Source organism: Molossus molossus, unplaced genomic scaffold (assembly GCF_014108415.1).
Source record: "Molossus molossus isolate mMolMol1 unplaced genomic scaffold, mMolMol1.p scaffold_m16_p_19, whole genome shotgun sequence".
NCBI lineage: Eukaryota > Metazoa > Chordata > Mammalia > Chiroptera > Molossidae > Molossus > Molossus molossus.
This window is the reverse complement of record NW_023425354.1, coordinates 13,908,037-13,930,416: the sequence shown is the minus strand read 5'-3', so window position 1 is coordinate 13,930,416 and position 22,380 is coordinate 13,908,037. Positions and strand designations below refer to the sequence as shown.

The 22,380-nt window shown below is 55.6% G+C and overlaps 1 protein-coding gene and 1 long non-coding RNA gene across 6 annotated transcripts in view; one reads left to right on the top strand and one right to left on the bottom strand.

Moving 5' to 3' along the window:
- MRC2 (mannose receptor C type 2) overlaps nucleotides 1-19,241 on the top strand; it is a 64,540-nt gene extending 45,299 nt beyond the window's left edge. The window contains exons 7-30 of one of the 2 annotated variants that reach the window (XM_036268804.1): nucleotides 650-838; nucleotides 1,001-1,155; nucleotides 2,420-2,527; nucleotides 4,400-4,515; nucleotides 5,046-5,194; nucleotides 6,312-6,529; nucleotides 7,220-7,362; nucleotides 8,409-8,511; nucleotides 8,770-8,908; nucleotides 9,018-9,053; nucleotides 9,317-9,477; nucleotides 9,592-9,659; nucleotides 10,642-10,742; nucleotides 11,039-11,181; nucleotides 14,318-14,432; nucleotides 14,556-14,719; nucleotides 14,890-14,998; nucleotides 15,463-15,701; nucleotides 15,819-15,987; nucleotides 16,081-16,230; nucleotides 16,529-16,648; nucleotides 16,840-17,019; nucleotides 17,777-17,803; nucleotides 17,918-19,241. In XM_036268804.1, the coding sequence (XP_036124697.1) occupies nucleotides 650-838; nucleotides 1,001-1,155; nucleotides 2,420-2,527; nucleotides 4,400-4,515; nucleotides 5,046-5,194; nucleotides 6,312-6,529; nucleotides 7,220-7,362; nucleotides 8,409-8,511; nucleotides 8,770-8,908; nucleotides 9,018-9,053; nucleotides 9,317-9,477; nucleotides 9,592-9,659; nucleotides 10,642-10,742; nucleotides 11,039-11,181; nucleotides 14,318-14,432; nucleotides 14,556-14,719; nucleotides 14,890-14,998; nucleotides 15,463-15,701; nucleotides 15,819-15,987; nucleotides 16,081-16,230; nucleotides 16,529-16,648; nucleotides 16,840-17,019; nucleotides 17,777-17,803; nucleotides 17,918-18,138 (3,323 nt within the window). In that variant the 3' untranslated portion in view covers nucleotides 18,139-19,241. Of the gene's footprint in view, nucleotides 1-649; nucleotides 839-1,000; nucleotides 1,156-2,419; nucleotides 2,528-4,399; nucleotides 4,516-5,045; nucleotides 5,195-6,311; nucleotides 6,530-7,219; nucleotides 7,363-8,408; nucleotides 8,512-8,769; nucleotides 8,909-9,017; nucleotides 9,054-9,316; nucleotides 9,478-9,591; nucleotides 9,660-10,641; nucleotides 10,743-11,038; nucleotides 11,182-14,317; nucleotides 14,433-14,555; nucleotides 14,720-14,889; nucleotides 14,999-15,462; nucleotides 15,702-15,818; nucleotides 15,988-16,080; nucleotides 16,231-16,528; nucleotides 16,649-16,839; nucleotides 17,020-17,776; nucleotides 17,804-17,914 lie in introns of both variants that reach the window. The other variant, XM_036268802.1, reaches the window with a different exon arrangement.
- LOC118634346 lies at nucleotides 654-4,070 on the bottom strand. 4 transcript variants are annotated; one of them, XR_004960341.1, is made up of 3 exons: nucleotides 3,962-4,070; nucleotides 2,818-2,973; nucleotides 654-762 (listed from the first exon to the last, which is right to left on the bottom strand). It is a non-coding gene; the product is annotated as an uncharacterized LOC118634346 (long non-coding RNA). The 4 variants fall into 4 exon arrangements; XR_004960342.1 differs by lacking the exon at nucleotides 3,962-4,070 and adding an exon at nucleotides 3,698-3,955; XR_004960344.1 differs by lacking the exon at nucleotides 3,962-4,070 and adding an exon at nucleotides 3,820-3,955.
- Nucleotides 19,242-22,380: the final 3,139 nt, after the last annotated feature.

The window sequence follows — 22,380 nt, the reverse complement described above, 5'->3', positions numbered from 1 at the left end:
GTCTTAGCTTCCCTTGGACCCCGATCCCCTGAGGTTGAACCTGAAATGCATGGAAGTAGGGGTGAGGAAGGGCCTGGGACCAGTCAGTTTGTCGGCCCTGAGGAGCAGGGAGAGGAGCTGGGGTGGGGGAAGTGGCAAGTGGAGAAATCCCAGCCAGGAACGCCAGCCAACCAGCAGTGACTTCACCTGCCACGCCCTGGTGGGGCCTCGTTTCTTTAGTCCCTTCATCCTGGACCACCAGGGCCAGCACAGAGTCCACACTCAGGAGATGTTATTTGAGATAATGACATTGGTTTAATTTATTAAGCAAGGTAGACATGAGCTAAGTTCGGATCTTCTGTGACGTCCATTTACAGAAGCAGAAGCAGGCTCCCAGGGCTGATCTGTCCTGCATCCCTGCCTGTCTCTCTCTCAGAACCCCAGCTAGAGGGGCCTCCTGTCTTGGGTGGAATTTGCTCCCACCTCCCGGGTTCTGCCTGTGGGCCTGGGGTTTTGTCTTTTCATCATCATTCAGCATTCAGACCTGTCCTGGTGGGAAAGGCTGGTGTGGGACAGGTTTGGGGAGGAAATGACTGTGTTAATGCCCAGTGGGTCAGTGCCCGGGCTGGGCGGCTTGATTCCTGAGCAGCGGCCTCGCGGGTCTCTGCAGACGTGTGGGCCAACGTGAAGGTGGAGTGCGAGCCCAGCTGGCAGCCCTTCCAGGGCCACTGCTACCGCCTGCAAGCTGAGAAGCGCAGCTGGCAGGAGTCCAAGAAGGCGTGTCTGCGGGGCGGAGGGGACCTGCTCAGCATCCACAGCACGGCCGAGCTGGAGTTCATCACCAAGCAGATCAAGCAGGGTGAGGGCTGCTCGTCCACTGCTGGTCTGGGGTGGAGGACAGGCCTCCTGATGCCCATCCGGTCCTGCCCAGGAGGCTCAGGGACTGTCCCTTCCTCCCCTGCTGGTGGCTGAGGCTGACCTCTCCATGTCCTCCCTCTCCCATCTCTTTCTGCGCCCCCAGAGGTGGAGGAGCTGTGGATTGGCCTCAACGACTTGAAACTGCAGATGAATTTTGAGTGGTCCGATGGGAGCGTTGTGAGCTTCACCCATTGGCACCCCTTTGAGCCTAACAACTTCCGGGACAGCCTGGAGGACTGTGTCACCATTTGGGGGCCGGTAAGAACCCTTCTCCCTGTCACAGGGCCCCAAATGCACCCCAGCCTTCTCGTGTGACCCCAGTCCTATTGGTGCCTGCCTGGAACCCCACCCCATGGCCTCTCAGAAGCCCCATCTTTCCCACCAACCTTCCCTTCCCCCTGGGAGACTGTCAGTGATTGACCCCCCCCTCCTCCCCCAACTAGCTGGGTCACCTTGGGCAAGCTATTTAACGTCTCTGTACCTCCGTTTCCTCATCTGTCAATGGAACACTAATGGTGCCAACCTGAGGGGGGCCATTGGGAATGTTAAAGGAGTGAATTCTTACGAAGCCTTAGGGTGCTGCCTGGAGCCATCCTGGTCTCCCGCTGGCTACTGTTCCCCGTTGGCAGTTGGCATCGGCACCCACGCTATGTGGACATGCTCCAAGGCCAGGCTGCTCTGTGCAGGGCCCTGTCTCCTCGTGAACTTGGGGTGATGACTGTTTGCCATGGCTTTGAATCAGATACATGTGGGCAGATGGAGGAATTGATGCAAGGCTTCATGCAGAGATAAGAGACCCTTTAAAAAGGAACAAAGTACCAGGGACAGACTACCCACTCCTGGGACAGATAGGACACTCTTGTGAGATGTCTCAAACTGTGCCAGGGACTATAAAGACAGAGCCATCTAGAGCAGGAGATGCTGCTTTGAAATGTATAAACAATTGCTTGTTGAGGGTCTGCTGTGTGTCAGGCCTTCTCTTGGGGGCCGGGTACACAAGCAACTCCGCCCTCAGGATGGAGCTAAAGGCAGACACTACTGGCTGGGAGTCTGAGGACAGAGGAGGGCGAAGGCGTCAGGAGGGGCTGAGGACCGAATTCCTGTTTAGTGCCACCATCTGAGATTTGGGTCTGGGCACATAGTCTCTGCTCAGCCTGGCTCTGTGGATACTGGCTGGACACCTTGCAGAACTGGGACTCTTGTCTGTCTGTCCTACCATCGGTTACGCTAAGTCTCAGCCAGCGTGTCCTGGGTGTTTATGAAATGAGCTATAAGTAATCTAAAGGAGTGTCTCTTCCCATTTAGGCAATGCATTTTTAAGGCATTTGCACATCAACTCTATGCTTTTATCAGCCCCGTGAGGCTTATTGAACTAATCTCACTCTCCCCATTTTATAGCCCAGAACAGAGAGGTCAAGCCTCTTGCTCAGAATCACACAGCAAGCAGAGAGGCAGGGTCAGCGGGAGGGTTTGGGAGATTTGGGGGAGGGGTCTGAGACTCCGGTTCACCCTGTGTCCCCAGGAAGGTCGCTGGAATGACAGTCCCTGTAACCAGTCCTTGCCATCCATCTGTAAGAAAGCAGGCCAGCTGAGCCAGGGCACCACTGAAGAGGACCATGGCTGCAGGAAGGTGAGGGTGCTTCTGGATCTGGGTGCTTACTGGTGGCCAGCCAGAGGGGCTCCCAGAAGTGGGGGATGGAAACCCTGCAGCCGCCCACTCTGCCCTCCCTTCTCTGGCATACCCCACTTCCCACTGTTCCTTTCCAGAAGTGCAGTTGCGTAGGGTGGGGTGGGGGCTGTTGGGAGGAAGCAGAGCTCCCCACCCCTGTCCCTGGGCCCCCTCTCCATGGGGAAGCCACCTTCCAGAGGCAGCGGAGAACAGGAGATGGCAGGGGGCACCCCGAGTCTGGCCGTCTGCACCTGAGTGGAGCTGGCAGGATGAGCGCGTGTCCTCTGTGCACCTGTCTTGGCTGGCACACATCTTGCCATCTGATACAGTGGGTGCTGTCTGTCTGTCTCCTCCTGAGGAATGAGGCCAGTCTGGTGTCTCCCTCCTTGTGCTCCAAGCTCCAGGGACTACCAAATGTTCAGGGAGGAGGGGATTAGGGCCCAACGGGGGTAAGTGAGTGGGGAGTGAGTGTGTGAATGAGGTCAAGAGTTAGGTGATCAGTCCATCTCCCTCCAGCCCACCCAGGCTGCCCCCCTGCCCCCTGAGCAGGAGTGTGAGTGGTGTGGATGTGTATGGGGAGGTTGCTCATAGTGGACACAGTGGTGTTTTGGCCTCTGACAGCCCCATCTACCAAGGCCACCGTCCTCCTGCCAGCCCCTTGCCAGTCTGACCCCTCTGTTTTCCTTTGGATTAAGTCCCCTTACTATTAGACTCCACCTGTACCCCAAACTCTCCCCCAGGGGAGGAGCAGGAAATGCCAACATGACCTCCAGTGGGGAGGCAGGAGAGAGCATACGCCTGGCTGAAGAGTCTGGGGGTCCAGCATGGTCAGAGACTGGCCTAAGGGCTCTGGCCTGGCTGGGTAAGGCAGGGGTGGGGGGTAGAGAGGAATTACTACTAATTGCCCTGGCACCAGAGCTAGCCTGGAATGTGTAGGGGATGCTAGGTAGCCATGGTTTACACCCTGAGAGAGCCGGGGTCTTAGCATAGCCCTGCTGGGCATATGAGACCACCCCCCACCCCCGGCCATACACATGCACATACACACCAGCTTCTCTTCTGCCCTGGCTCCTGCCCAAAGCCCCGTATCTCTCCCTCTCCCAACCTAGAGCCCGTCCCAGGTCTTCCCACCTCAAGGCTGCAGGCAGAGGCCCTGGCAGGGACCTGCAGTCATCTTGGGAGGAGCAGGGCTTGGTGAGGGCGGGCATGACCTCTGTGGCTTCCTCTTACCGCCGAGTACAAAATCCAGTCACCTCATCTCTGTTCCTCATCGGCAGGGGCAGAGGGCCCTCGGGGCGGCCCACGGGTACTGGCGGTCTTTCCTCCGCAGCTCTGCTGGCCCGCGGAGGTTCCTCTCCCCTCCCAACCCCCAGGCCAGTCACATCCTCCACTTACCCGGCTTTTCCAGGCCCCGAAGATCACCCAGCCCCCTCCACGTCCTGGCGGCTCTCCCAGCTCTTTGGCTCTGGTTTCTCAGCCAACTGGCAATGTTCCCACTGCTTCTCTTGGTTTAAATGTTCAAGAGAGGAGTCTGATGGGCCACTTATCTTTCTGCGTCAGGCCACAGGCCGGGTCACTGGCTGTCCTCGATCAGCCATCCTTGGGCCATGCTTCCACCCTGGTCTGGTGGGAGGGGGAGTGTGGAGTGACAGGTACAGAATACAGCCCAGGAAGGGCCATCTCTGCTGTCAAACCAGTTCCCTCTGTCCTGTGCCCAAGCCTACAGCACATCCAGTGATGCCTCTGATGGTATCCCCCTGCCCCAGGATTTGTGGGTAAGAGAGGAGTATCCTCCCCACAGACCCCCCCCCCTTTGCCCCTCTCTCGAGCCAGGGTTGGAAGTGGCACAGCCCATCTTGCTACTGGTTGGGAGAGGACCAAGTGACCTACAGTGAGGCCCGGCGCCTGTGCACTGACCAGGGCGCTCAGCTGGTCACCATCACCAACAGGTACAGGAGGGGGTGGGTGCCCAGACCAGTCTGTACCCATGTCCTGGCCGAATGTGGCCCCTCCATCAAATAGGGTAACATCCTGTCATTAAACTGAGTCCTTTGAGCCTTAACTGGCTCCATGGCCTTTTCCTAATATTGTCTGATGTTTTCTAATACTAACTCCTGACGATTAAGCGACTCCAGTGTAGGGTGGGCCTGGGCAGGGGCACAAATAGGTATGGGTGTGGGCTAGATGCCCAAGAGAGGCTGTGTCTGATTTTCTCTACTTTCTTCTCAGCCAGACACAGGGCAGACAGCAGAGTGGGAGCTGGGTTGCCACTCTCCAAACTGCTCCTTTCCCAGAAGTGCTGTTGGGCAGGGTGTGGGGGCTGTTGGGAGGAAGCAGAGCTCCCCACCCATGTCCCACTTCCCTAAGCCAGTTACTAGTTGGGCACAGCACCTCTAAGCTCCAGGGGCAGGGCATCTGGCCTGTGGCCCAGGAAGTAGCGGAGACAGGCTCCCTGCCTTGACCAGCCTCTTTCCCACAGGTTCGAGCAAGCCTTTGTCAGCAGCCTCATCTACAATTGGGACGGCGAGTACTTCTGGACTGCCCTGCAGGACTTCAACAGCACCGGCTCCTTCCGCTGGCTCAGTGGGGATGAGGTCATGTACACCCACTGGAACCGGGACCAGCCTGGTGAGCCCCTCCTTCAGGGCACTCAGTCAGCCCCTTCTCTGACTTCCGCGGGGGACCGGTCCTGCCAGGACCCAGGCCCAGGGCTTCCCAGGGACCGGATCATTTGTACGGTGCTGTGAAGCTGTTAGAACAGGGTCTGGAGCCATACCACCTGTCTCAGATCCTGATTCTGTTGTTTATTAGCTGCACATCTTTGAGCCTCAGTATCCTTACCTGTCAAATGGAGACACTGGTACTTTCCTCATAGAGTTAATGTGAGTCTTAAATGGTTAGTATATGTAAAGCTCTTAAAAGAGTAAGCCACAATGCAGGTGCTTACTAGTACTACCATTTCACATTCATTATCTTTTTTTTTTTTATGTTTTTATTGATTTTTTTAGAGAGAGCGCAAGGGAGAGAGAGAGAAACATTCATGTGAGAAAGAAACATCAATTGGCTTCCTCATGCACGCCCCCTACTGGGGATCAAACGTGCAACTTGGGCATGTGCCCTGACCGGAAATTGAACCCGGACCTCTCAGTCCATGGGACATGTTCAGTCCACTGAGCCACACTAGCCAGGCAGTGTTATCTTTTTTATTTATTTTAGTATCTTAATTTTTATTTTTTAATTTTTGTTAATCCTCACCCGAGGACATTTTCCCATTGGTTTTTAGACAGGGTGGAAGGGAGGGGCAGGGGGAGAGAGAGAAACATCAATGTAGAGAAGAGACACATTGACCGGTTGCCTACTGAATGACCCCAACCAGGGCCAGGGATCGAACCTGCCACCCAGGTACGTGCCCTTGACCGGGAATCAAACCCGAAACTCCGGTCCACAGGCCAAACTGGCCAGGGGTCGTTGTCTTTTTTAACCGTTTTCATAACCTGATGAGGTAGATGATGAAACAAGCTCAGAGAGGGTAAGCAACTTGCCTAAGAGCTCACAGGAGTAAACAGAGCTAGGACTCTTCCTCTGTTCCCTTCCTCCCACCGGGGCCCCAACCTCACAGACTGTCCCTGCAGAGATGGCCAAGCTGGTTCCAAGTGCAGGGGCAGTGATGGTGCCCCATGGGGTTGTGCGGGAGGTCCAGGCCATGAGTCTTCCTCAGCGTAAGGCTGTCCCTTCCCTCCTTCAGGATACAGCCGTGGGGGCTGCGTGGCCCTGGCCACGGGCAGCGCCATGGGGCTGTGGGAGGTGAAGAACTGCACCATGTTCTGGGCTCGTTACATCTGCCGGCAGAGCCTGGGCACACCGGTGACTCCTGAACTGCCTGGGCCAGACCCCACACCCAGCCTCACTGGCTCCTGTCCCCAGGGCTGGGCCTCAGACCCCAAACTGCGCCACTGCTATAAGGTAGGCAGCCTGTGGGCAGGCGGGGAGGGAGAAGAAAGAGCGAGGAGGCAGCTCCCCTTGCCCAGGGGTCCCAGTGAGACCAGCCAGCCATGATCCATACAGTGGCCCCGAAAACAGTTTTTCCCACAGTGACTGCAGACAGAGAGCATTTCTGGTGGAACTCTTGTCAGTGGACTCCTGTCAGTAGGTGCGCAGTAAACGTTTGCGGAATAGATGAGACCATACAGATCACTGGTTTCAGAGGTTTCCACATGTTGGGGCCAGGCTAACTGCTCTTCTGGGGAGCTTGATAAAAATAACATCTTCAGGCTGCCACTCTGGAGATGGGTTGGGGTGGGGCCTGGTGATCTGTATTTTTAAACCCTGCTGGGTTTGGGAGCCACTGATGTAATCCATAGTCTTTTATTATATGAGAAAAATGAAGTCCGGGGGTCAGCGGGAGGGACTTTCTCACAGCAAATTGTGGTTCTGCTGCGGTAAGAACCAGCTCTCCTCTCTGGTTAGGGGAACTGGGCAGCTTCGTTTTCAGCTCTCTGATTGTTCTCCAATGAGCAGATTTGTCTCAACTAGCCTGGAACCCTGTCCAGTGAGGCCCCGCCCCCCTCCCCACTGCTGTCATGGGAGGGCAGGTGTCCCCTGGGGTGGTGGGCCAGTGGGGACAGCTTGGACAGCTGGTCTCTGCTCCGGCAGGTGTTCAGCTCAGAGCGGCTGCAGGACAAGAAGAAATGGGTCCAGGCCCAGGGGGCCTGCCAGGAGTTGGGGGCCCAGCTGCTGAGCCTGGCCAGCTATGAGGAAGAGCACTTTGTGGCTGACATGCTCAACAAGATCTTTGGGTACTGAGCCTGGGGCAGTGGCCTGCGTGCATGTGTGTGATTCTTGGTTCTGCAGGACAGGGCGAAGGCCACTCCACTGAGGCCTGTGCGAGGGCTTGGAGCGACCTGTGTGTCTGTTACTAGTGCCAGGACCATCCTGTCCCCCTCAAGTAGCCCTGGAATAAGAGACCCGGTGTTGCCCACGAGTGTCACAGAGCCAGCAACACCCGCCTCCCCAGACTCTCAAACTTTTACTCAAGGAACTGCCCTTCCCCACCCTCTTCCTCCATTGCAAAACCTTGTTCAAGCTGATACAAGTTGAGTGTTTCCCTGCCACCCTGCACCATCCCATAATAATACACGCTCCTCAACAAAAAAGCGTTTCCTGAAAGACGGGAGAAAGGCTACAACAGTGAGCATTTGGCCACGGGGTCCCTCCAGGACCTCATCTCTGCCCTGGGGGCTCTGGCACCTACAGTCCCATGGGCCCTGGGAAAATCCCAGGCTTCCTGAGATCTCAGTTCCAGGGCTACTCCTCCCAGCAAACATCATGACTGCATTATTCGATTAGTAATTATAATAGCTCATATTGATCACTTCCCACCAGGCACCAGGCACTGTGCTAAATATTTAGTTCTCATTTAATCCTCTCAGCATCCCTAGAAAGTAGATATTACCAGTGACCCTGTGGGCTGATCGGCTGAGTTATTTCCCCAAGGTCACTGAGCTGGTCCATGGGTAACCCAGGCCTGGACTCCAGGTAGATCTGATTCCAGAGGCTCTGATCTATCCATCCCCATCTACTTCCTGGTCTCTCTAAAGTGAAAGCCTTCAGTCTTGCTGGCAGAGCAAACCCCACCCACAGGGAAACCAGGGAAGGGAGCTAGACCACCTACCACCCCATGAGATGGGCGTCCCCCTCCTCCGCCATGAGCCTGAAGCCCAGATGGAGAGGCCCCCGGCCCCGAGGATTGCCCAGACCAGAGCTGCAAGGGGCGGGGTGCATGTTTGACACTTATGCCTCTCACCCCACTCTCTTCTGTCCCAACCCTTGGATTATGCTGAAGTGAATCTGAGCCGGAGATCCACGAGCAGCACTGGTTCTGGATCGGCCTGAACCGGCGGGACCCCAGCGGGGGCCAAAGCTGGCGCTGGAGCGACGGCCTGGGGGTGAGGGAGCCTGACGGGTGGGCAGGGGCGGGGTGGGCGGGCTTGGCTGTGGGCGTGGTCTGTTGGGGTCAGCAGGGTTACCAGTGGCAGTAAGGCCCCCTAACCTGGACTGGCAGGTAAAGGAAAAGAGAAGGTGGGGCCATCCAGCTCCGTTTGGGGGTTCCCAGCTCAGTCCAGGTCTCTTGCTCATCTGTTCTGGGGATGGGGGCAGCCTGCGCCTCGTGCCTCAGGACCCTCCTCTCCGACCTCTGTGTTCAGTTTTCTTACCACAATTTCGACCGGAGCCGGCACGACGACGACGACATTCGGGGCTGTGCCGTGCTGGACCTGGCCTCCCTGCAGTGGGTGGCCCTGCAGTGCGAGACGCAGCTGGACTGGATCTGCAAGATCCCTCGAGGTGGAGGGGGGTGGCTCTGGGGGACTGGGAGTGGGCTGAAGGGCGGCGGCTGGGGATCCAAGGGAGGGTCTCCTTTTCCTGCAGCGTCTCTGTGCATGTTTCCCTGTAGGCTCGCGAGTGCGGGAGCCTGATGTCACCCCACAAGGTGAGGCCCGCCCGCTCACCCTGCCCCCCACAGCAGTCCAGAGAGGGGAAGGGGCGACACCTCCAGGGCAGGGCTTGGCCAGGACAGAACGAAGAGAGTTAGGTGTTCCAGCTGAGAGATGGGGCACCCGCAGCCCTATTGGCCTGGGTCTGGTGGGCTCGAAGGCCTGCCTGCCCTGGCTCTGCCCTGGCTCCACTTTGTCCTCTGAGGCCAGGCAGGCAGCTCCCGCTGCCATTATTCCCACTCTGGCATTGCCCCTGCAGGCCGGCGGGAATGGCTGCGTTTCCAGGAGGCCGAGTACAAGTTCTTCGAGCACCACTCCACGTGGACTCAGGCACAGCGCATCTGTACGTGGTTTCGGGCTGAGCTGGCCTCCGTGCACAGCCAAGCTGAGCTGGACTTTCTGGGACATAATCTGCAGAAGGTGGGCATGCAAGTGAGCGGGGGGAGAAGTGGACACACAAGCAGGCAGGGGAAGGGCAGGGCCAGCAGCAGAAGGTGCCCTGCCCACATTAACCTGCCCACCTGGCTTCCCTAGTTCTCCCGGGGCCAGGAGCAACACTGGTGGATCGGCCTGCACACCTCGGAGAGCGATGGGCGCTTCAGGTAGGGGGCAGAGGGATGGAGGGCAGGACAGGGCCCAGCAGGTGTGGAAAAGGGCACTTGCATGGATGGCTAGCCTCGAACCCAGGTTGGAGGGAGGGAGGCTGCACAACACAGACACAGGTAGACCTGGATCTGAATCTAAATCTACTCCTCACTGGCTGTGTGACATTGAGCAAGTGACTTAACCTTTCTGGGCCTCAGTTTTCTCATTTGAATATGAGAATGAGGCCTGCCTGGTAGGATTGTTATGAGGATTAGAAACAAGGTATGTGAACATTTTTTTTTTTATCCTCACCCAAGGACATTTTTTGTTCAGGTAGAGTGGGAGGGAGAGAGAGAGAGAGAGAAACATCGATGTGAAAGGGACACATCGAATGGCTGCCACCCACATGACCGACCAGGGCCGGGGACAAACTGCAACCAAGGTACATGCCCTTAGCGGGAACCGAACCCGGGTCTCTCGGGACCGCAGGGTGATGCTCTAACCGCTGAGCCAAACCAGCCAGGGCGGTATGTGAACTTTTTAGCACGGGATCCAGCATGTTATTGGTCACTTGATCATGGCAGCTTATGTTAAGCTGGAGTCACGTGTGAATAAGGCCCCCTTAGGACATGGGCAAGAACATAATGATGGTCCAGAAGGGGCCTCTTTGTGTGCAGCACCCACCTACCATGCACTGAGGCAGGAAAACCAGGAGCACACAGGTATCAACACACCATTGCCCTTAGAGCCCTGCTCTGGGGTTCTTAGACTTCTCTAGTTAGAGAAAGCAGCGCCCAGGGAGGGCTGGGCCTTCCCTGGGGGTGCCAGGTTATTTGGTTCCCCGCTGCACTGAGCACAGTAGTCCCACTTCTAACCTACAGATGAGCTCTTGAACGTGGGTCCTCTCCTGCCCCCTTTCCCATGGCCTTCATTGCTGACTATGGGGAAGGTGAGGCCTGGGGCCAGCGCTGGAGTCACCCTTATTCGGTGCCATTGCAGGTGGACAGATGGTTCCATTATAAACTTCATCTCCTGGGCACCTGGCAAACCTCGGCCCATCGGCAAGGATAAGAAGTGCGTGTACATGACTGCCAGCCGAGGTGAGGGCGAGGTGGGGGCAGAGAGGGCGCAGAAGCCAAGGACAGGGTTGATGTTGAGGGCAGTAAGGCCAGCCTGGGCAGAGGCCATCAGTCTCTTTTCATCTTTGTTCCCACAACTTAAGAAGGGCTAGAGCAGAGAAGGGAGGGCCTATCCCCATATCAGCCACAGAGAGTTTGAGTTCAATGTTGGGCACAGGGACCTGAGCCCCAACCCAGCCTCCTCTTAAGGTACCAGACGAGGCTGCTGCCAGCCCTGCCTGAATTGGGGATGACTGCCCTCTCCTTCCTTTCTGCAGAGGACTGGGGGGACCAGCGGTGCCTGACAGCCTTGCCCTATGTCTGCAAGCGCAGCAACAGAACCAGAGAGACGCCGCCCCTTGACCTTCCGCCCGCGATCCTGGGGGGTTGCCCCTCTGGCTGGAACCAGTTCCTCAACAAGGTAGGAGGAGGCCCGGGCACACAAGGAAGTCGTGGGAGAGGATGTAAAAATGAGAAGGCCTGCCCTGGCCGGTTTGGCTCAGCGGTTAGAGCGTCAGCCTGCGGTCCACAGAGACCCGGGTTCGGTTCCCGCTAAGGGCATGTACCTTGGCTGCAGTTTGTCCCCAGCCCTGGTTGGGTTGTGTGGGTGGCGGCCACTCGATGTGTCCCTTTCACATCGATGTTTCTCTCTCTCCTTCCCACTCTATCTGAGTAAAAAATAAAAAAATAAAAATGAGAAGGCCTAGCCTCAGGAGTCCTGGCCATTTGGCAACATCAACAGTGTGGCCTCTTGCCTGTGCCCACCATCCTCTCCTACTTGGCCCCAATGCCAAGGCCAGACTCCATGGAAAACGAGTCATTGTAGTAGCACCTTCTGATCCACCAGGAAAAAAGGTTGTCCATATAGTTTGGTGAGTTTTCTACATCAGCAATCGTTAAACTTTTAAGAAAAAGATTTTGTATTGATTTCTAGAGAGAGAGGAAGGGAGAAGTAGTGGGGAGGGAGACATCCACGGGAAAGCGGAACATCCATCAGCTGCCTCCTGCACGCCCACCCCTACCAGGGGTTGAGGCTGCAACCTGGCCATGCGCCCTGACGTGGAACAGGACTAGCAACCTCTTGGTGCCCAGGGTGATCAACGCCCAACTCACTGAGCCACACTGGCCAGGGCTCATTAGACATTTTGATAATGAACTCCTATTAGTAAAATATTGAACATAAAGGTTGTGTGTACCTTATATATATGTGTGTGTATAAGTACAAAAAATATATTTGCCTCCATACTAATGTGACTAATGTTATATATATGCATAAGAACAAAACAATGCAAAGTATGAGCTAAAGGATTAAATAGTATTTTTACGTTTTTTTACTTTTTCTATATTAGTAGTATGAAAAAATTGTACTCACTCAAAAATTATCAATCATAATAACTTAATATTTAATTAAAAAGAGCAGTGGAGCCCTGGCCAGTTTGGCTCAGCCGTTGGAGCGTTGGCCTGCAGACCAGAGAGTCCCGGGTTCGGTTCCCGCTAGGGGCATGTACCAAAAAAAAAGAACAGCGTTGCATATTTTTCATTAAAAAAAATCTTTGTCTGACACTTTGTGATTTATGGCTCACAAGTCTTGTTTGAGGTTCAAATTTTTTCCAAACATGATTTTAATAGTTGTTGCAGATTAAAAAATTGCCTCACAAAAGACAAATAGATTGAAGTGAAAAATGCTCGTCTGTCACTGGCCGGGCTTTCTGAGGCATTCTCTCCATTTTTCAGTCCTACCTCAATTAAACAATCTGCCCCATAAAGTAATTAGAAGACGTGATCAAGTAGGCTGTTTTTTTATGATTGTTGACAGTATTACAGAGGTCCTCCTTTGTCCCCCTCCACCCAGCCCCCAACTCAACCCAGTCCTCACTGAACTATTATTGTCTGTGTCCACGGGCTGTGCATATATGCATATCAATTCTTTGGTTAATCTCTTTGCGCCCCACCCCCCTTCCCTCGACATCTGTTGGTCTGTTCCACGCATCCATGCCTCTGGACTTATTTTGTTCATCAGTTTATTTTGTTCATTAGATTCCACATATCAATGAGATCATGTGATATTTGACTTTTCTCTAACTGACATATTTCACTTAGCATAATAATCTCAAAATGTTCCCTCTAGAGGATGAATTTCTTGCCAAAAGTGGTTCTGTTTGCACCCTGGGCTGATGGATCAGACCCGATAAGACCTTCACTGTTTTTACTAGTGGCTAAAAGGAGCTTGTCCCAGCAAGAGAAGGTCCGTGTTCCCTTGTTGTTTGTGTTGGCATCATTAGCATGAGCTTCACCCCACGCTGCTTCGCAGGATATGGTGAGACCACTTGGCCTGAGGATTAGACTGGGTAACCTTAGATAACGTCACCCACAAATCTCTGTCACACGTTGGAGGGCAGCCCGCCTCTTAGTGCCCTGAAACTCTTTTCTCAGAACATCCAAGCGGATATTGTATCTTTTCTATTAAAAAAAGAAAAAAGGAAGCATGTGTATTAATAAAACTTTGGAAAATACAGAAAGACTAAAACTCACCCACACTCTCAGAGATAACCACTATCAGGATTCGTTACTCCTCTTCCTGTCTTTCTCCACATAACTGAGATCATACGAAATAATGCAGTTTCCTAGCCAGCTTTTCCCCCTTCGTGTTGTATTTTTAGCATTTTCTCATGTCATTAAATTTTCCCCAAAACGTACTCTCATGGCTTCTTTCACCTAATATAAAACAGATTATATTTTACATGTATTTTTTCTCCACAATCTCACTGCCTCTGAGCAGAAAATTACTGTAAGTCATTTATTTTCAGAGACAGAGTCTCCACTTGGTAAAGATTTTCCACACAGGGGGTTTCTTTAACCTTATGGAAGTAACGAAGGTGGGAAAAGAGAAACATAAGATTACAAGGGTTAGCCCGGCCAGTGTGGCTCAGTGGTTGAGCATCGACTCGTACACCAAGAGGTCGCCAGTTCGATTCCTGGTCAGGGCACATGCCCAGGTTGTGGGCCTGATCCCCAGTGGGGGGCCTGCAGGAGGCGGCCGGTCGATGTTCTCTCTCATTGATGTTTCTATCTCTCTCCCTCTCCCTTCCTCTCTCTCTCAAATCAATAAAGAAAAAAACAAATTACAAGAGTTAGAAGCTGCTGCCTCACAAAGGTCATTCAGAAATAAAGATAAAAGTATCCTAGAGATAATCATGCATGTCAAAGGGCAAGGTAGCAGACTTCAGACCCTTCTGAAGGTGTTTAGCAGAAAGCGAGACGGACCTCGGCCACCCTCCCAGTGCTTGGCCCAGGTGCTGTTCTCATGGGCGGTAGAGCCTGTGGTGACCCCAAGAAGCCCTCCCACTGCGACTTCCCCGAATGTGAGCAAGGGTACGTGACCTGCGGTGCCGCATTGAGAAGGTGCTGGAGGCTTGCTCAAGGGCACCCAGATGTCCTGGCTCTGAGAGCCCCCAAAGCCTCCCCAGGGCCTGCTGCTGAGGGGTACGCAGAGGAGTTTCTGGGTTTGTGGGACAGGGAGGTGGAGCTGGACATCAAACCTCCCCTTCCTCCCCCAGTGTTTCCGAATCCAGGGCCAGGACCCCCAGGACCGGGTGAAGTGGTCAGAGGCACAGTTCTCCTGCGAACAACAAGAGGCCCAGCTGCTCACCGTTGCAAACCCCTTAGAGCAAGGTAAGGCCAGCCCCTGGGGAGCTCCCAGTGTCCTTTGACTCAGTCCCCCAAAAATGGCTAGTGCAGAGCATGCGGGGGGGGGCTGCCCTGTTGTTCATAACTCTCTCTTTTGGGGGACTGCAGCATTCATCACAGCCAGCCTGTCCAATGTGACCTTTGACCTGTGGATTGGCCTCCATGCCTCGCAAAAGGACTTTCAGTGGGTGGAGCAAGAGCCTCTGCTGTACACCAACTGGGCACCAGGGGAGCCCTCTGGCCCTAGCCCTGCTCTCAGTGGCAACATACCGGTGAGGAAGCCCCTCCCACTCTCCTTTGCCACCCACCCCTAGCTCGCTGTGCTTGCCTTCACTCCCTGGGTCCCCCCTCTTCCAGCCTCTTTGCTGATAGTGCCTTTGGGGGCAGTGGCCCAAGGTGGAGGCAGCTGCTGGGGCTCCCCTGAGCAGCTCCTTTCCCCCAGACCAGCTGTGCGGTGGTCCTGCACAGCCCCTCATCCCACTTCACTGGCCGCTGGGATGACCGGAGCTGCACAGAGGAGACACATGGCTTCATCTGCCAGAAAGGCACAGGTACGTGTCACCAGTGCATTTGGAAACCCCAGCCCTGGGCCAGATGCTGCGGGCCATGCCAGGAGGGGAAAAGCCTGGTGCCAATCAGAGGGCAAGGCAGTGAGCACTGAGGGGTCTCAGGAGGAAGGTTTGGGATAGGAAGGGCTGACCAGGAAAAACAAGACACTGGGCATCCATGGTGTGAAACAACCTGAGGTTCTGTGTCTGGGGCACTGGCAGCTCCCTGCATGGGTTCCTCTGCCCTGGGTTCCGGGAGTGGGCATGGGTGAAGGCTCTAGCTTGCTCCTCGGTTTAGTAGCAAGAATGTATCAATCATAACAGTGGCTAACACTGTTAGTCTGTGCCAAGCACTATGCCCAGTGGAGACCTGGTCTCTGCCTGATACCTGGGGCTCCCCAGCCTCATGCCTGGGAATGGGGTAAGGAAGGCAGAGCCTGGCCTGAGCCCTGTCTCCTTCCCTGTAGACCCCTTGCTGAGCCCATCCCCAGCAGCATCGCCCCCTGCCCCGGGCACTGAGCTCTCCTACCTCAATGGCACCTTCCGGCTGCTGCAAAAGCCGCTGAGCTGGCATGATGCCCTCTTGCTGTGTGAGAGCCACAATGCCAGCCTGGCACATGTGCCTGACCCCTACACCCAGGCCTTCCTCACACAGGCCGCCCGGGGACTGCGCACACCACTCTGGATCGGGCTGGCCAGTGAAGAGGTGGGCCTCCAAACTCCCCCGATTTCCCTCCCTGCCCCTTCCTAACTCCCTGCATTTCCTGCCCCCACCTCCCTGGCTGGTCCCCTTCCTCCCACCCTGATGGCCCCTCCTGCCCAGGGCTCCCGGCGGTACTCCTGGGTCTCGGAGGAGCCGCTGAGCTACGTGAGCTGGCAGGACAGGGAGCCCCAGCATATAGGGGGCTGCGCCTTTGTGGATGTGGATGGGGCCTGGCGCACGACCAGCTGTGAAACCAAGTTGCAGGGAGCTGTGTGTGGAGTTAACAGAGGTGAGTGCCCACCTGCTAGGGTGGGGGGTGGGCAAGGCATAGGCCATTCCAAGGAGGATTTGAGGCCGCCTCCTCAATTCTGCACCCCCATAGGTCCCCCTCCTCCCCGAAGAATAAACTACCATGGCAGCTGTCCCCAGGACCTGGCCGAAACTGCCTGGATTCCCTTCCGGGAGCATTGTTACTCTTTCCACATGGAGCTGAAGCTGGGCCACAAGGAGGCGCTGCAGCGCTGCCAGCAAGGTGGGCAGGGCAGTCGAGAGCCCACTGGACATTTCAGGTGGTGACCCCTCCCGTGGACACGCAGACCCAGTGAACGCAGTCTCCACACTACACTTCCCGTAGGCACTCACACATCAGTGCCCGTCACATTCCATAGCCAGACCCTGTGTGACATTATACGTATGCACCCCTCCCTACTGTGCACCAGAATGCAGGGACTCCACACCGTCCTCTACTCAGGCTGCCAGAGAGGGGGGCTGGGGCCTCTGCTACCCCAGGGAGATGCGCCTGCCCTGATGTGGACCTCCCTTGTGTCCAGTGGGCGGGACGGTCCTGTCCATTCGGGATGAGATGGAGAACGTGTTTGTCTGGGAGCATCTGCAGAGCTCTGAGGGCCAGAGTCGGGGCGCCTGGCTAGGCATGAACTTCAACCCCAAAGGTGTGTACCCGGTGTGTGGCGTGGAGAGGGTGAAGCCTCCGGCTGTAGGGGAGATGCCCTTCACCGGGGCTTGGTGGGGGTGAGGACTTGGAGGGAAAGTGGATTCTAGAACAGTCATGCTATCTCCCATCTGCTCCTGCTCTATCTTGTCTGTCTTCCCCTGCACCCCCTCAGTGCTGTCTTTCCCATAGGAGGCACCCTGGTTTGGCAGGACAACACAGCTGTGAACTACTCCAACTGGGGGCCCCCCGGCCTGGGCCCCAGCATGCTGAGCCACAACAGCTGCTACTGGATTCAGAGCAGCAGTGGGCTGTGGCGGCCCGGCGCCTGCACCAACGTCACCATGGGTGTTGTCTGCAAGCTCCGGCGAGGTGAGCACCCTGCAGGCACCCAGCTCAACCTCCTCCCACCCCCACGAAGCTGGCATTAGGGTGGGGCCACAGGCCACTTCTCTCTTTATTTTAATTGATAATATTTATTTATTTATTATTTTTTGTTAATCCTCACCTCCTCAGGTATTTTTCCATTGGTTTTTAGGTAGAGTGGAAGGGGTTGGGGAGATATCAGTTGGTTGAGAGAGAGAGAGACATTGATTGGTTGCCTCCCAAACAACCCTAATGGGGTGGGGATTGAACATGCAACCCAGGTACGTGTCCTTGACTGGGAATCGAACCCGCGACCCTTTGATCCACGGGCCAGTGCTCTAACTGCTGAGCCAAACTGGCCAGGGCAGGGGCCACTTCTCATTCTGCAGGAGACAGTGCAGGGAAGGCGTGACCAGACAGGCCTGGGCCGCCGGAACCCTCCCCTGGGATAAATTGGTCTGTAGGAAGGACTGGCTCTTCTGCACATTTTTAAGTAGACAGCAAACCCATCATTTTGTAGTGGTTAAGGGCATGGGCAGGGTTCAAGCCCCGGGCAAACCACTTACCAACTCCGTGACCTTGGCAAGGTACTCAGACTCCATGGCCTTGGTTTCCTCATGTGTAAATGGGGATAATAGTACCGGCAGGATCAAATGAGCTAATGAAGTGTCTGGCACTAAGAGGGGCTCTGTGTGTGTTTGTCGCTGCTGCTTATGGCCACTGCTACTATTGTTCCTGTAACTGATCCCCCTCTTCCCTGCAGCCGAGGAGAGCAGCTTCTCCCCATCAGGTGAGTGGATGGCAGGGCTGAGACTCCTGTCCCCCTCATTCCGGGAGGCAGGCGGTGGGCTGCCTGGCCGTGGCGGGGCTTCCTGACCGACGAGTGTCCGTCTTGCCACAGCAGCGCTCCCAGAGAACCCGGCGGCCCTGGTGGTGGTGCTGATGGCAGTGCTGCTGCTCCTGGCCCTGGTGACCGCGGCCCTGATCCTCTACCGGAGGCGACAGAGCGTCGAGCGTGGGGCCTTCGAGGGGGCACGCTACAGCCGCAACTCCTCCGGCCCCAGCGAGGCCACTGAGAAGAACATTCTGGTGTCTGACATGGAAATGAACGAGCAGCAGGAGTAGAGCCCAGGGTGTGGGAGGGCCCCGGCAGGAGGACCTGGGTCAGCTGGGCCCTCACCCGCTCAGTGCACATGGCCTGTGGAGGGGTGTTCTTGGGAGCTGCTGCTGGGGGCTGGGGCTGGGCAGAACCTGGGCTGGTGGGGTCCTTCCTGCCCATGAGGGCTGGGCTGAGACCTGGGTGAGTGCATGTGGTGTTTCCCTCTTTGGGGTCCTAAGGTTTTAAGGTCTTATCACCTGAGCCTGTGCCCCCATGGTAACCAGAGGCAGGACGGAAGCCTCTTTCTCCCCGGACCCCCCTGCCCAGGCCGCTGACCAAGCCCCAGGACCCGTTCTCATTGCAGAGCCGAGGAGCCTCTCCTGAGCCTAAGCCAGCCTCTGTCGCTTCTGTTCTCCCCACCTGGCAGCTTCAGCTCAGCCCCTTGCCCTGGCCCCTCTCCCCGCTTCTCACCCAGCCCTTCCTTCTGAGCCAGGGCTCTGGGGTTTGGGGAGCCTTCTTGCTCTTGGTGGGGGTCAGCTCGAGGGGTCCAAGCATCCCTCATTCCTGTGCCTGCTGGGGTGGCCTTGGGGTGTGGCAAGGGTGGCCTGGGTCAGATCTGAGAACCGGGGCACTACTGTTGTCAGCTGGGTTGGAGATAGGACCAGGGAGAGACACTCAACTTCCTGGGGGCTAGGCTGAGGTGTCATCTCCTGCCAGTTGGGGGAGGGCTCTAAAAAGTCCCTGAAGAGTCCCCTGTGGGGACCAAAATAAGATCTCCTAAGGTTTCCAGCTCCTGGCTCTGGTTTGGGGGGAGAGGAGGGGGTTGCCAGAGTCCTAGGGGCCTCAGAGAAGCTGGAGCCTGGTGCCCTCTAGTGGGGCCCAGAGGAATAGCACCCATGCTCCGGAGTGGCCCCACGCGGGAGCTGACTCCGCGCCTTTCCAAGAGGCGGGGATCTCAGCCCCAGTGGAGTGTAGGCCAGTCCTGGTGCCACAGCGCGGGACAATGTGAACATGGACTCAAAGACACGGTCCTTTTTTTATAGTTTTTTAAAAAAAATGTGCCATTATTGTCAAAAGAAAAAAGAAAAGCACACAAATAAAACACCTGTAAGAGGCTTGAGAGAGGGGTTCCTGCCTTGTCCTGTTGTGGGTCTTGTTCTTCATATCACTTAAGAGATAAATGTCGTTCCTTAGTTGGCATCTTTTGTTATTTCTGCAGTGCACCATTCTGTTTCTATCTCTGCCCCACAGGGGTACCCTCACCCCGATCTCCTTTCTCGGCCTGCTCCGCCTTCTCTCTCCTCCTGGGAAGGTGTGTGTAGGTGTGAACTCAGGCAGCTTAGCTCAACTTTCAACAGGTGTAAATGGGAGAACAGGACTGGTCTCCTAGGGTTGCTTTAGGGTATTGAGATCATCTGTGCAAAGCAGTTAGTGCCTCAGGCTCATGCTCTGTAAGCTGTTGCTGTTATTTCTGGGCTGTGGCGCTGAGGCCAGCCCTGAGTGGGGCCCCATGCTGTCCACCTCCCAGGGCAGCCTTTGAGCTTCAGGAAAGTGCATACTTGTCCTTGGGAGCTTGGACTCTGAAACCGCCCAGAGGCAGGACCTGCCTTCAAGGTCTGCGACCTGCCTTCACTCAGAATACTTGAGCCCGAGATACAGCAAGGAACAAGACGCCCTGCCAACCAAGGGTGGCCAGGTCAGCCCGGTGCCGTGAGGAGGGGTAAAGCAGGCCAAGGGAGGTGTGCTACTTTGGACATGGGTCGGGGATGGTTATGCCAGAGGTGGGTGAGGGAGTGAGCCGTGCAAACATGTAGGCCAGGTCCCAGGCGCGAGGAACAGCAAGTGCCGTGGCCCTGTTGTGGGGTCCTTGGTGCTTCAGGGGACCAGCTGGCTGGAGCTTGAGGAAGGGGAGTGTAGAAGAGTGGGGGCAGGGAGATCAGTGGGGTCCCAGTTCCCCAGCAGTAGAGAGTGTGGGTGTTGGTTTAAATAGAGTGGAAAGTCAGTGGGAATGGCTAATCCGCTTGACCTTTTAAGAAGGTGGTTTGGCTTGTGACTGTAGTGGTGGTCAGAGTCTGTGCACATGCGTGTTTTACCTTGTCAGTGATTTTTTTTAAAAACCAAGTTTCTCCTGTTCTGAATAGGTAATAGGGTCACTTGTTCAAAGCCTCAATGATATAAAAAAGATACATACTGAGAAGTCTCACACTGTCCTTATCCCGCCATTTACTGAGTTGGGGGCTTATAAGCTGCTTTTCTGAGTCCAAGGCTGTGAGTTGGGGGCTTATAAGCTGCTTTTCTGAGTCCAAGGCTGAGGTCAAGTCCAAGGACCTCCTCCAGGTTTCTCCCGTGCAGCCCAGAAGCAGCAACAGGACTTGGGAGAGGTCTGGTCACTTTACAGAGGGAATCCCAAGTTCAGGAACAGTTTCCTTTTAGTGTTAAGTGTGTCCTGTCTGGGCCACAGCCCAGCTGCAGGCGTCACCCTGGGGCAGAAGCCGTTGCCCTGAGAGAGAAGAGTTGAGGGGTGAAGGCAGGGTCATAGGCTTCCGGGGTGGCAGGAGCAGCTGAGATAGTGAGGACCCACATTTCACATGCTGCCTGGAGGCAGTGACTGGTTGAATGTCCAGAGGTTTATTTTTACTTATTTTTTATTTTTATTTTTTTATCCTTACCCGAGGACATTTTTTGATATTTTGTTCAGACAGAGTGGGAGGAGGAGAGAGAGAGAGAGAGAGAAATATCGACGTGAAAGGGACACATCGAGTGGCTGCCACCCACATGACCCAACCAGGGCCGGGGACAAACTGCAACCGAGGTACGTGCCCTTAGCGGGAACCGAACCCAGGTCTCTCTGGACCGCAGGCTAGCACTCTAACTGCTGAGCCAAACCAGCCAGGGCTATTTTTATTTTTTATTGATCTCAGAGGGAGGGAAGGAGAGAGAGAAACATCGATTGGTTGCCTCACTTATGCACCCAGACCAGGGATTGAACCCGCAATCTGGGTTATGTGCCCTGACTGGGAATCTAACCTGTCGGTTACAGCCAACCGAGCACATCGGCCAGGGCGAGTGTTCAGAGGTTTAAATCACTCCAGAAATACCTGTTCTCACTTCTCTCTCCTTTGTTGGTGACCAAAGTCCTTGCCAGAGCCCTGTCCCTATCTACAAGCATTTCAGACAGTTTCATGGACCTTGGGGCCCCCCCACAGACCTTGATCTAGGCTTTCTTGCTGGGGTGTTCCTCCTGCCAGAGCAGAGTAAGGGCAGGAGGAAGGCTCTGGACCCGGCCATTTGCCTCTGGCTCCAGGGGAGCCCTGTTCTACTAGAGCACGTGACAGAGCTTCCTGTCTTTCTGCTCTTTTACATCCACTAAACATTAAGCACCTCCTCTGCACGCTATCTGCTGGGCGAGGGGTGCCCTGAGACCCACCCCTGTGGGCCCGGACAAAGGGCACTGCCTGCCAGGCACTGAGCCCAGCCTTCCCTGGCAGGACCGAACCGGCCAGCTCTGGCCACCTGGATGTTCGGTGATAGCTCACTGAATCCATGAATGAATGGGAGAGTGGTGTGAGGCCTTCAACAACCTCGTCAGGGCAGAGATGCCTGTCCCGGGTGTCCTGGCAGAGCTGGCCGGGCCCAGTGGACAGCACTGTGAGGCCGCAGGGGTGGGCAGCCTGCCAGCCACACCACATGGCTCTCCTGGAACAGAGCTGCCCCAGCCCTGCCAAGCGGCCTGAGCACGGGCTGAGTCTGTTGCAGGGACAAGGTAAAGATTTTATCTTCAGGGAGACCCCAGAAAGAAGGCAGGAAGAGGGAGGAAAAGGGAAAAGAGTTGGGATAAATGAGGAGAAGCTGCGGGGGCACCAGCATAAGATCAAAGTGCCCAGATGCTCAGGCCTGGGCTGCCAAGAGCCCCAGGAAAAGGCTGGCCTCGACCTCGAGCTGCAGATTTCAGTCCCTGTCCAGACACGGCGGGGTCGCATTGGAGAAAGGAAGGGCGCGGGCAGGAGGCGCCTCCCGCAAGAGACGAGTTGGTGCTGGCCGTGCAGAAACAACGGGCTATCTTCCCACGTTGGCCACGGCAGAACTTGAGTTTCAGCCCTTAGAGGGAAATCCTGATCAAGGAAGGTTTTCTTGGCCCAGTTGGCATTTTCTCCTTTCCTCCTCTAAGTTCTGAGGTCTTAGGGAGTGTCCAGGGATCGCCTTTGTATGCCCCTGCTGGCTAATAGAGATGCCCTTCTGTATCTCTCTGGGACTTGGGGACTTTGGGT